This window comes from Cornus florida, unplaced genomic scaffold (assembly GCF_030987335.1).
Source record: "Cornus florida cultivar Cherokee Brave unplaced genomic scaffold, ASM3098733v1 CherokeeBrave_3.0.0_Hap2_Chr03, whole genome shotgun sequence".
Taxonomy (NCBI): Eukaryota; Viridiplantae; Streptophyta; class Magnoliopsida; order Cornales; family Cornaceae; genus Cornus; species Cornus florida.
In genome coordinates this window covers 32,346,266-32,359,262 of record NW_026775573.1, presented here as the reverse complement: position 1 = coordinate 32,359,262, position 12,997 = coordinate 32,346,266, and the positions used below count along the sequence as shown (strand labels likewise).

The 12,997-nt window shown below is 34.5% G+C and overlaps 1 protein-coding gene across 7 annotated transcripts; it reads right to left on the bottom strand.

Moving 5' to 3' along the window:
• Window positions 1-7,841: 7,841 nt before the first annotated feature.
• LOC132300181 (ethylene-responsive transcription factor ERF073-like) lies at window positions 7,842-12,205 on the bottom strand. 7 transcript variants are annotated; one of them, XM_059797162.1, is made up of 7 exons: window positions 11,881-12,201; window positions 10,386-10,402; window positions 9,903-10,094; window positions 9,005-9,307; window positions 8,801-8,890; window positions 8,408-8,692; window positions 7,842-8,310 (listed from the first exon to the last, which is right to left on the bottom strand). In XM_059797162.1, the coding sequence occupies exons 1-7, from the start codon at window positions 11,913-11,915 to the stop codon at window positions 7,862-7,864; spliced, it is 1,371 nt and encodes a 456-aa protein (XP_059653145.1). In that variant the 5' UTR covers window positions 11,916-12,201; the 3' UTR covers window positions 7,842-7,861. The 7 variants fall into 7 exon arrangements, with proteins under 7 accessions (XP_059653145.1, XP_059653143.1, XP_059653141.1 ...); XM_059797160.1 differs by having other exon boundaries at window positions 8,408-8,890; window positions 9,903-10,136; window positions 10,228-10,402; XM_059797158.1 differs by having other exon boundaries at window positions 8,408-8,890.
• Window positions 12,206-12,997: the final 792 nt, after the last annotated feature.

The following is a 12,997-nucleotide window of genomic DNA, read 5'->3' as shown; positions in this document are numbered from 1 at the left end:
AAATACTCTTAACTCCACAAAATGTTGGTACAAGGGGTTGGCCATATGAATCCTTTTTCTCCATACAGATTGTTATGTCCTAAAATAAAATTGTATAACTCATCACTAGTTGCAGGAAACTTTTTTAAGTTCCAATTTTCGTGCAATTTTTTTAAAAAGAGAGCCCAAAGCGTGATGACAAAGCTCTACATTCTGTGAGTTCGAGGACCTGAGCTTTAGTGACGATGTGGTCAGATTGCGGCATAGAGATATTGATGGCTCTCAGGTATGTTCTGTCGAGAACAGTGAAGCCACCGTTGGACATTTTTATGGTTTTAGAGAGAGAATAAGATAGAGGAGGGTCTAATTTAAATTGAAATTTTGACAGAAAGAGACCTGTTGGTCCGCAGTTCTTCAGGCAATTTTGACTATTTGATGCCTTTGGCGTATCAAGAAGCACGACACGTCTATAGAGTAGCAATGCCTGTTGAGCACATCAACATCAACACCTCTCAAGTTAAACATGTCTACAAACAATTTCATATTTCAAATTTCAAATTTCAAATTTGGCCACTTGGCTAACGCATCTTGAAGACTTTTGAACATGCGTTTCGCATAACTTGGATGTTGGAATATAGCTTTGTTTTACTGTTTACGAAGACTACAGAGTTATTTGAATAAATGACATGATAGCAATTATTAAAAACTTAGACCATTAATTGTCATGAGATGTAGTGTGCCAGTGATGACTTACATCAAAATTGAACTCCTCAATTTCGACCACTAGTACGTGAACGGCATACATGAATCCTTGTTGATGCCATGTCCTACTTATGAGGATGTTCTGTGTGAACATGTTTTTCTACTTAAATACCTAAAATCATGGGAAGCAGTAGCACCTATATCAAACTGACATGGCATGAGCATAGGTATACTGTAAATTCACGTTGGTATTCCAGAATGAGGTTAGAACTTGTATGGGAGATCTTAGGTTATGTGAGAACATAATTTTACCATCGGGTAAAGGAGATGAAAATCCAGAAACTGTGCTAATCAATCATGTTGTTTTCCAAGATTTGAGGCTTAGATGATTCTGCCACCTTGATGAATAAATTAAGGTACAACTATCTATTTTAGTGATCTTCGAATTATTATTCTAGAATATGGGAGAATTACAAAATTTGATGGGTTTAATCAATTTATTCTCTTCTTAATTTATGATTGAGAGATGCTGAATAGTACTCAATGGGTTTCAGATACTTGGTTTCTTCTTTGCAGGGGTTTTTCTCAATCAATTTGGCTTGATTAGGAATTTTACAGATGTTAAAGTTCTATCTGAATGGGGAACCTCTTCCTGGTAAGCTTAATCACTTTATATATATTTTTATTGCTTTTTATGGTTGAAGGCTATAGTGGATTAGACAATGGGGCACCCTGTACATGATTTGAGAACCCCTTAGATTTGATGAAGGGGTTCTGTTGGCAATCTGGCTAGCACCCTTCACTTCTGTTGTTATTGTTGTTGCAGTTGTTGTATTGTAATTGTTTATCATCATCCCCTCATTTCATGGTTTAAAGAAAAAGAATGAGTTTTGACTTCTCTTATTGAGTAAGGGGCCTGTGTCTGTGTTATGAAGTGTACCACGCAACGCACACAATAACTATGATTTATGTAACGACCCGAATCCATTGGATCTGGATCATTAAACAGGTCCTTACCCAACCCAAAATCATCCGAGGGTAAAACGGTCTTTTCACGTTAAATTTATATATTAAAATCCAACAAGGACAAGATAGTCATTCGTCACAATACTATTATTTTGAGACTCCAGGGGTATAATAGTCTTTTACTTATATCACGTAATACGTAAGATAAAGTCTGGGCAATTTAGTCCTTTTCGTGATTAAAATATAATTATTTAGTCTTATTGGGTATTAAAATAAATAATTGTAACTTTTAATAGGTGACAAGAGGGATAATTTGGGAAACTAAACAAAAAATGTATGGAACAGGAAAATAGGTCGACGTATAGATATCCATTGCTGCATGTTATTCAAAGTGGAGTCCTATCTACATTGATATCCATTCATGCATGTTATTCACAGGCTCATCTTCAATCCCTGGAAAATGTTAATAATGATAGGGTGAGCTCAACAGCTCAGTAGAGTAAGCCTCAAATACAGTCCTAAAAATCCCGTGAGCCACAAACAAAGAATGGGAATCAAAGAAAAGGGATCTTGGGGTCATGAAGCATAACAATCATACACCAATTTTGTGAATTCATAATAGCATTCAATCACGCGTAAAAATGCAAATGCCCCATTCTCCTTTGCAACCCAATCTCACCAAAACCCTCGTAACTTCACCTTATCTCACAACACAAATCATCACCTCACTTCTCAACCTTCTCTCCCACATCAAAGCTTCATTCTCTCAATTCACCCCATGCCAAGCTTATGCATAACATGCTACCGTTCTTCAACATACAAGTCATAATACACATCATTAATATATTAAAAAAATCCAAGCATAAAGATTAAACACATAAGTCATATTTTCACAATTTCACATATAGAAATTTGCATGCTTGACACAATTATAAGAAACCATCATAGTCTCAACCCACAACAATTAAATAAACACCAACTCATGCTTATTATCACAACAAAAATTTACATATTAAGCTTGTTTCACAACATCAAAGTAATCATGTAAGAAAATACATAGAACTCACTAAAATCATAGGAATTGTAAGTTAAACTTCCCCTACCTCAAGATTGTAACTCTAGCTCCAAGCTCCAAACTTAAATCCCACCAAAAGCTTGCAATACATGTACTAAGATGTAGCCCTTGCAATGGTCTACAATTTGCCAACTATGGCTTAAACCAAATCCTCTCTAGCATGAACAAATTTTTGAGAGAAGGGAAAGAGCAATATAGATGGAGAAAGAGAAAGAAAATAGAGAAAGAAAGAGCTTGTGGCAGTGGTCCGGAAATGAAAGGAAAAGGGAAGGAAATGGTCTAGAATGAAGCCACCTCATGTCTCTAGAATTCTCTAGGCTATTCTATGAGTCAAAATGACAACAATGCCCCACGAACTTCTTTGTATCTTCAACGTTGCCATAAAATACCTCCTCCCATAAAATACCACTAATACCACATACATACATGTATAGATATACACATACACATATGAAATGCCGATAACACCCCTTACTTAAGATGAGAAAGCCGGAAGAAGTTCTCGAGTCCGGAAATCGTCCCGACCTCCAAAAATTCTAAAAATGATACCGTCGCTTCTAATTGACTTAAAATGAATAAAAAAATAAAAATAAAAAATACACTTCTAAAACCCTCGACTCAACAATTGACCAAAACGCCCCTTAGGGCCCGCGTGGCATGCAAAACGAGACAAGGATTAAAATAATTTAGAAAATCAAATAAATTCCAGAAATTAGAAAAACGAAAAAAATCGGTAACTTCACAATTTAATTCTAGATGTACATAATAATGGTGTCTAAAGCTTTTAAGCTTCATTAACAATTTAAAATCAAGAAATAAAATAGAATTGATGGATCATTTGTAAGAGATGCTGAAATTGACAACTTCGCATGATGTCCTTCAAACAGCTTTTGGTGGATGTAGATGGTGTACATGTTTTCAATTATTTAATACGCTTTCATGGGCAGTTAGGTTAGAGAGTGCTACCAGGATGCAATTATTTTGCAGGATGAGGAATTTAATGTTGCTACACATGGTAGATTTTTGTAGCTGGAATTTAATTTAATCTGCGAATTGTTTGGTTCATTGAAATATCACAAGTACAAGAGGAAGACTAAAAGAATATGGATTGAGGTGGCAAGAGAATACATTATTACATGTGTTCAAATGAGGATACAATCATTGATAGGGCTCACTGGTGAAAGATATTTGTTTAGCGGACTTCACATAGTTCAGGTTTCTGGCTTTTTTGAGCCACTTTGGCACTATCTTTAGGCGTCTAAATTGATTATCTACCACTACACAGGGTTTTAGAATGCAGAAAGAGGCAGTGTGATTGCATACAACTCAATGAAGCCATATTAACTTTTTGATATGGACTATATGAGTGTTACTATTATGTTCTATTTAGAGAACATAGTCAACCACATACTGTCATGTCTTTAATACAACTGGCATCAACCACAATGTGGACCATGTCACTCTTTCTTTGACATCACTTCAATGTTTGCCACACCACTCTTTTCTCAACGCTACATATTGGTCTCAATTTATATGGTCAAACAATATTAGGTGCTTTTCTCTTTTTGTTTTTTGATTAATGCTGCTTTTACCATTTCATGAATGTGTTCATTCCTAGATTAATCCAGTATTTTCTTATTACAAATCCATCTCAACTCTGTATTTTGGTTGCACTCATTATAAAAAAATGGTATTTATTAGATGTCCAATTTTGTGTATTCTTTTCTCCATTTCAATCCAGCTTATCTTAAACCGTGTTAATTTTAAATTTTTCTTCTTGACTTCTGATTTAGCATTTAACATTACTTTAGTGATATTTTTTTTTAGTATCATGATTAATAAGGTGATTTTGGGTGGTTTTCTGGTACTGATTTTTATTGGAGAAAGAGGTACAATGACGAAGTAGAATATGGTGGTTTCCCACACAAAATTGGGTATTAACAGGACAATAATGGTGCCTGTGTCGAACTCAACTCTGTTCATGGTGGTTCATTCACATGCACACACATAAGGTAAGAATAAGAAAATGAGTAGAGTACTGACCTAGACAGCTAGAGACTCTTTTGAATCTTTGATGGGAAATTAAGAGAGAAAATGAGAAGAATTGTGCCAAAATAAATGAATTCCTTTGAGGCCAAGACAGAGTCAGGAGTCTAGACCGTTTATGTTTAAATAAAAGTTAAAGAAGGAATGATCACATGTGTTGTTGATGTGCTGATATATCTCACAAGCTTACACTGAATTTATATAACTTGAATAAACTATTAGCATAGAATTGTGCCACAACATGTATTGGCAACAATGTATATGGGAAGACAACATCGTACCTCCTTTGCTAAACTTCTCTGTCCAATAATTTCCCAGTAAAACTGAGTTAGAACCTAAAATACAAGTTCCTTCATGGAATGAGGATTGAAATAACATGTGCGGCTTGTGGTGGACAACTGGACATCTAGGTCATGTATTTAAGGGTGAAGGGTTCCCTACTCCAACGGATGAACGCCATTGTGTCAATAGTATTTCACTCAAGTTTCTTCCTGCAGAATCTTAAGGTTACAGTAATGATATCTTCATTCTTTCTGTCTAGAACTTGGTAATGTCATTGGAACATAGACTGATAATGGGTTTAATTCTAGGCTTGTCTGTGCAGCTTATGCCTGCCCAGCAACCTCACTAATATGGGCGTTTTCTGCTTACCATTGTCATTTTCTTCTGTCAAGTTTCAAATTCTCGTATAATATAAAAAGCGCTTATTGTGTCTTGTTTGTACATTCTCTCATAAAAAAAAAATAATAATGGGACCATTTCTGTTGACGAAAAGATGAAGATGGTTTTTAGGAGGTATGAATAATGTTATGGTTTTAATGTGGGTATTGTGAACTTGTCCCACCAAATTATTTTATGTCTAGCCTTGAGGGTTCCGAACCTTTTTTTTCTGTCAAATTTTCTCTTTTCTTTTCCAAATTTTCTATGCCCCTCGTTCTTGTGACCCATACCAAGTTCGTCTCCTCTATTTTGGTCATCACTTTCTCTATTTTACTCTCGTATTCTCTCTTCAAATCAAGAACAAAAATTGAAATAATTATAAAGGTCTCATTCTCAGTAGATTTCTTGGGTCAATATGCAGTGTGTGTTAAGATAAATTAGTTGTTTAAATTGAATCATGTTAGATTCATGGATTAAAGTAGGTTCTTGATAGCTCATGGACTTAAGGTTGCATACTTTATTAGTTTGATTGATTAAGTTGGACCATAAATATATTAGCTGAATGATGTGTAACATGCTTAAAAATAACTACTTCTGAGTTGGATTCTACCAAGATTTTTAGCCAAAGGGGGATATATGTATTTTTATTTTTATATCCTGACTTATCAAAAAAAAAAGAAACAAAAATTATTTTTATATCCTGGCAAGTAACACATGCACCCACATGCCCTTTTACGGACTTGAATCTGCAATTGAAAGGTGAGGAACAAATATTAGGCTAAATTGGTGATCTGTCAAAGAGGAATTAACTACGGATATTTTAAGTAATAGATAAATGAATCAAATTATATTAAATGGATTGACTTAGGAGTTTAGTTATTGTTGATTGTTGAACTTCAAAGTATTTCTTTGAGGGTTTATGAAGAGTTACTAATTGTTAATGTGAGACCTCTTTGAATTAAAGTTTTTTAAGCATAAATTTCTTATTATGATTTGGAAAGTCTACTTCCAATATTATAGGGAAACTAAGGTTTTATTACAAATTAGACTTGGATGAATTTTGAATTTTGTTCTATCAAACAATTTTACTTGAACCTAACTTTATAAAAAAAAGTTCAAGTTGTTTTCTCTTTATTTAAGGCTTATAATTTACGAATTCAAAATTTTATTGCATTTAAGGAAATTAGCAAAAGGTTACTTCTTCATGATTCTTAAGAAGCCTAGACCTAAAATTTACAAATTCTAGGGTTTATTTCATTTAAACATAATTTTTGTGGATTTTAAAACACCTTCAAATAGTATTTCTCAAGAGAATCCGACCTAAAATTTTGTGAATTTTAGGGTTTGTTAGCATAAGTAGCCATGAGTTTCTTAGCTGGCAAATCAGAACATGGAAGGTCTCGTCTAGAGGGAAAGCCTTTTAACCTTTTTACCCCTACCCTATGTGGCCAACGGCTGATTCCATTCTCTCTGTTTCTATGCTTAATTGTAGATCAATGCAAAAATAAGAATTCAATAATGATTGAACTTTTGTCAGTGAAAGAGATTAGACTTTAGTTGCTATAAGAAGAAACTCAAAAAACTTGAAAATAACAAGAGCATGATTACGAGCAACAATTACAATTATTGTGTAAGCTCACCACCAAGAATCTGTTCAGCATCTACAAGTTTCTTTCCGAATTTGCATCATTTGAAGAAGAACCAAGAATGTTATTTTGCTCTGCAGTAGCACTCCTTCCATTGGTTACACATGTTTGAGTTGAAAATAGAAAAACTTTATATTATTCTTATATATATATTACATGGTGGTTTTCACTGCTATTGAATTAAATTTTAATGCCAAATATATAGATATTTAATTTTCTATTAATAATAGAAAAAAGGTGAAAAATTAAGGAAAATCTTTCATGAACTTCTATTCATCCCCAAAATCGATAAAAATAAAATCTTCATAATAAACAAGATGGGATGTTTGATCTTCATCATCATGAACATTGTATGTTTTATCTTGTTCATAATCATCAAGATTGACGGGAGTTTCTGGCATGTTCTCCATTGTCGATAAGCTTATCTGGTTAAGAAATGGACTCTGATAAAAGCACATCAATATTTATCTTATATATATAGAATATACAGTATTAACTAAAAGCTAGAAGGATACGCGTGATGCATAAACCAATTTTTATTGGACGAAGGGGTTCAGGAGGTTCACCTCCTCTCTCGCAGATTATCAAAAACAGGTTGTAGAAACGCGTAAAGTCAATATGGATGGTTGGAAACCGTGTGTTCTACAAAACAACTCTAAAAATGTCACACATTTAATTTGATGATTTTTTTGTTTTGTTTTGTTAATCTGTAACTGTATTTATTTATTTAATTGCTCCAGAAAAGATAAAAATTACATAAATACATATTGAAGAGAAAGTTGATTCCTTATATTTGGGTAATTGGCTCAATGAACATTTTGATTGTTTTCATGCCCAATGAATTGGAAGCACTCATACATTCCTGCAAGTCCTTGTCACAGGCTATTAAAATCCGATCGCCATCATCATCTGTGTATTTGATCTTATGAGTTCCAACACTAAACTTTAACCTCTTGGAGACTTCCTCTTCCAACTCCACCATTCTTGATGACGACGGTAGTTGAAATTTTATAATATCATCTCTATATGTTGCCTTTATAGTTATGGTCTTTACTTCATGTGGTGGCGTTACAAGTGAAGTCATGTGAGCAACCGTAGTCACGAGTTTCTCAGCAGGCAAATCAGAACATGGAGGGTCTCGTCTAGATGCCAAGTTGTTAACCTTATTTCTCTTACCTTGCTTCCAGCGGTGGATTCCTTTTTTTCTGCAAATACGCTTAAATGTAGATCTGCTCACTATAAAATAAGAATTCAATAATAAAAACTCATGTAAAAGTTGAAAATGATAACAGCCAGATTACAAACATCAATTTCACTTGGTATGTAAGCTTACCACTAAAAATCTGTGCAACATCTTCAAGTTTCTTTCCGAAATGTTTTTTGAGCTCCTCATAAGTGATTGAATCTGCGTCATCTGAACGAGAAGCATGATTGTTATTTCGCTCTTCATTAACAACATTCCTTCCATTGTTGATATCATCAACTTCAACTAATAGTTGCTGATTTGATGAATGTGGTTCCATCATCTCTTGTCCATCATGTAAGAGTCTAGGTCCAGATGGAGTTCTAGTATTTTGGCATTGAAATGATGCATGTTCCTCATTCATGAGAGCCTCATCTGAACAAGAAATAAAATTGTTATTTCGCTCTGCATTAACAACATTCCTTCCATTGTTGACATCACCTACTTCAACTATTAGTTGCTGATTAATAAGATGATCTGCACCCGGCATATCTTTCTTGAAATTGTTGAGATTGTATTCTTCATCTTGTTCTAGAAGATGTTCTGCTATCTCCACCATTGCTGATGGGCTACCTAGTTAAGAAAGTGTATCAAGCACATCAATATTTAGTAATATATTTATATATATACACACTATTAACTGGGAAAAAAAAAGCCATAAGGATAGAAGTTGAGTGTTAAATGAACCATTTTCCTGGTGCAACAGGGTCTTCGGAGAAACTTGGATAGATGACACACACATGACCCTTTCAGGGAAGTTGAGTTTTGCTTTGTTGCCTCTAAATTTCAGGGCAGCTTCATCGTAGGCTAGAGCTGCCGCCTCTGCTGTGTCAAATGTACCTAACCAAACCCTTGCAGCCCTGCATGGGTCCCTTATCTCTGCTACCCATTTCCCCCATGGCCTCTGTCTTACTCCTCTGAAGTACATATTTGATCTTCTTCTCACTCTTGTTTCTTCATATGCAACAGCCTCAGTGGATGTTCCAATAGCTGGAACCGTAAACAAATAAATAAAAAATATGACAAAAATATAATTTGTCCTAGAAAGAACGAATTTTTTTAGAAATATTTACTCCAAAATTTGTTATCATAAAAAAGTTAAAAACTATGTCCTAAACATAATAAACTAAAATTACATAGTTTTCATAGATTATTAATACATGCAAGACTAAAATGTTCATTGTAGTGGTCCCTTTAATTGATGACGAGATGATAAGGTTAAAAATCTAAATTTTACCACCGTATGTTCTAAACATAAAAGATCAATTGCAAGAGTACTATTATTCTTTACCATCAATTGGATCAAGTTGAATTTGAAATTCTTCCAGAAATATTGAAATTGATCAAAATATGAAATTTAAATTTTTTTTTAAAAGAAATCATTGAAGTGTAGAAGCGCATATTTGATCTTCTCGGTTATCAATTGATTGGTGGTGGGACTGTGAGTTATCGAATCTGTAATACCACCACCTACACATTCAGTTCAAATTCAAATATATATATATATATATGGGTTAAGTGCGGAAAACACTCCTCTACTGCATTTCAACACAAAACACCCTCAAAGTGTGCAAATAAGTCGTACCTGACAAATTAACATCTTTTTCCAGTTCCCTATACTGTTTCATCACATCGCTAACGGTCTTCCCAGGAATCATGGCTGCAATGTAGTACCATCCGTCTGGCGCATCCTTATCGAACAAGGTGAGAGCTCTCTCGAACTGCTTGTTCTCTTGAGGTGTCCATTTTGTTCCCTTGCTTTCCTCAAACAGCCAATTCAAATTCCAATGATATGATTTTGGAGAAATAACTTCCATTTCTGGATTCAATGTTTCTTAATAATTACGGTGTACAATTGGTGGGCATAATAGCTAAAAGGCCAGAGAGGAAATGCAGAGAGTTGGAGTAACCTTTATACAAACTTTTGAAGATTTTTCATCACAAAAGTGAGACTCAAAAATCCATGAAAAGGAACTTCTGATAAACTGCACTGCAAAACCAATCAAAATGGTTCAAAGGAGGAGGAACCCAATTGAAGAAAACTGCTAAGATTACTTTCTTCAGTTCACCAGCATCCACATCATGCTGTAACAATTAAACAACAAATTGATCTCAATTTTTGAAGGATGAAAGCGTAAGATTTCCTAACAAAAGCTCCTAACAACAAAATATATGACCAATCTAAGAGATGAGCTTTTATGATTTTCAACTAGGCTAGAATATAAATTGAAGGGTAAATTACATTCACCTCCCCTCTCATTAGCTAAAAGCTCAAACAGCTCCCTCAACCTCACCAACATCGCCAAATTCACCCTACGAGTCACGCAATCAGGGTGACATCTTCTTCACCTCTTACATCTTAAAACATCAACGTATGTGTTATAGAGCCAATAGACCCCAAGAAATAGAGTACAGAAGGAAAAGAAATTGAGTAACAATGACCTCGGCTTCTTTTTAAACCAAAAACACCATTTTCAAACTGAAGATGGGTCAGTGGTCTACAAGGCGAAGGAAGGAAGAGCAAGGTGGAGGAGACGGGCACAGAGTATAAGAAAGAAGACAAAGCAGACGTGCAGGGAGCATGGGGTAGAGAATGAGACTACCCAGAAGATAAAAGAGATTGTTATTATATGTTTGAGGAAGATGAGAAGTCCATTGGTGATTATGTGAAATATTATGTGAGGAGGGCTTGGTTTGGTCTTTGGACCGACATCGCCTACCAAACCCTAATTTTGCTCGCCATTATCCTTTCTCTCTCTTCGCCTCTCCGTCACAGCTCGATCTCACAGTCCACCGTTGTGATTGATAAGGCAATCATTGTCACCACCAGCCGGTTGATATTTCGTGTACCTGGGTATGCAATTTGACACCATTTTTGGGGATTTCTTTATCAGAATCGGTGTATACTCAATTTACAGGGGTGGGTGGGTTCAAACTGGCGATTCAGGGCTTGTTCTTGTTTATTGTGATAGTATTGTGAATGGAGCAATTTGGTGAAAGGGTGGGTGTTGGTGGATTCCCTGTAAATTACAACACTGACAGAGATGAATTGGAGCATTGTTTATTAATCTCCATGGTCGAAAGGTAATATAACAGCAATTAGTAAATCAGTGTTTTGACTATTTTCAAGGTTAAATAGGTCTTTTGTCAACAGAGGGAAATTTGGACTTTCGGTTCTCAACAGGCTGACATCATCAGTTAACAGCATGACCAAATTTGACGAGGACGGACATCATGTCAGGGGAGGTAAATGATATTCTTCCAAAGGAGCTGTTTGAACTTTTAGCTAAGTAGAGGGAGGTGAGCTTAATTTACCCTAAATTTAAAGTTCATTGTTTTGTTGGTGGGCTACAATTGCCATAGAAAGCTCAAGGGTTCAACTAAAAAACAAAAAGAGAAATATAGCGACTGAATTTCTCTTTTCTGCTGCTATTGAATTAAACTTCCATGCCAAATACTAGATATTTAATTTTATGTTGATTGAAAATTTTAACCAAAAAATAAAAAAATTGAAGCGAAAAATTAAGGGAGACAGAAAGAGAGAGAAAAAGAAGCCCGCTTACTGAAATAAGAGAGCAGCACTGAAGAACTCTTTCATGAAATCAGATCTACCGTCTCCACCATTGTGGATGAGCTACTACCCCTGGTTAAGAAAAGGACTTTGCATCTAGACCATCAATATATAGTAGTGATATAGATACACACTATTAAATGATAAAAGAGAGAGAAAAAAAATATGGCAAGGGGATAAAAGTCTGACTAATAAATGAACATTTTTCCAAAGGGTTCAAAAGATTCTTATCAAGTAGGAGGAAGGGGCTCAGAAAGTTCAACTTCTCTCTCGCGGCCGCAATATTATCAAAAGACTGAAGTCGATGTCAAAAATATTATGCCACGCTGCCGACTTTGGAGTTAGAAAACTCGTAATTTTCCTCATAAAACGGTGCCGCATCAGGTCAATCAACACCCTTATTAAAACCACGCCGTTTTTTTTCCTGTAAAATAGGCCAATAAGCCAATAAAATGTTGACAACACATTGCAAGGGATAAGGTTTGCTTGACCATACAGAACCAACTCCGATCACACAGCAACCCACCTCTTGCACCAAATCCGATCAACACCAATAGATTCATATACTGGTTGTCGAAACTCGAGGCCAAGTACTCACCTACAATTTCTGGATTTGTTCTCCCGGTTAATGGATTGTGTTTATTCTATTATTTTTGGTTCAATAGAAAAATAACATACGGCGAGTTCCAATAAATTTGGTAAGAATTATAACCCATAAATATTGGTGTTATATATATATATATATAACGACGGATATATATATATATATATATATATATATATATATATAGATATTATTATTACTATTATTATTATTAATGGATGGATCAGTTATATATATACATACCTTAATATATATATATTAAGGTGTATAAATATATATATATATATATACGTGTATTATTATTATTATTATGGTGAGTCTTATTATTATTTGTTGTTATTAATAATACTAGGAAGTATTAGTTGCAAATATATATAGATAAATATTATAGTATTATTATTATTTTATTTTATTTTTTTCTTTTTTATCAACCAACGTGAGTTAGGATTAGTATTAGGTTACATATATGTGTTCTGTATAAATGTATATGTTGTGTCTAGGAAGG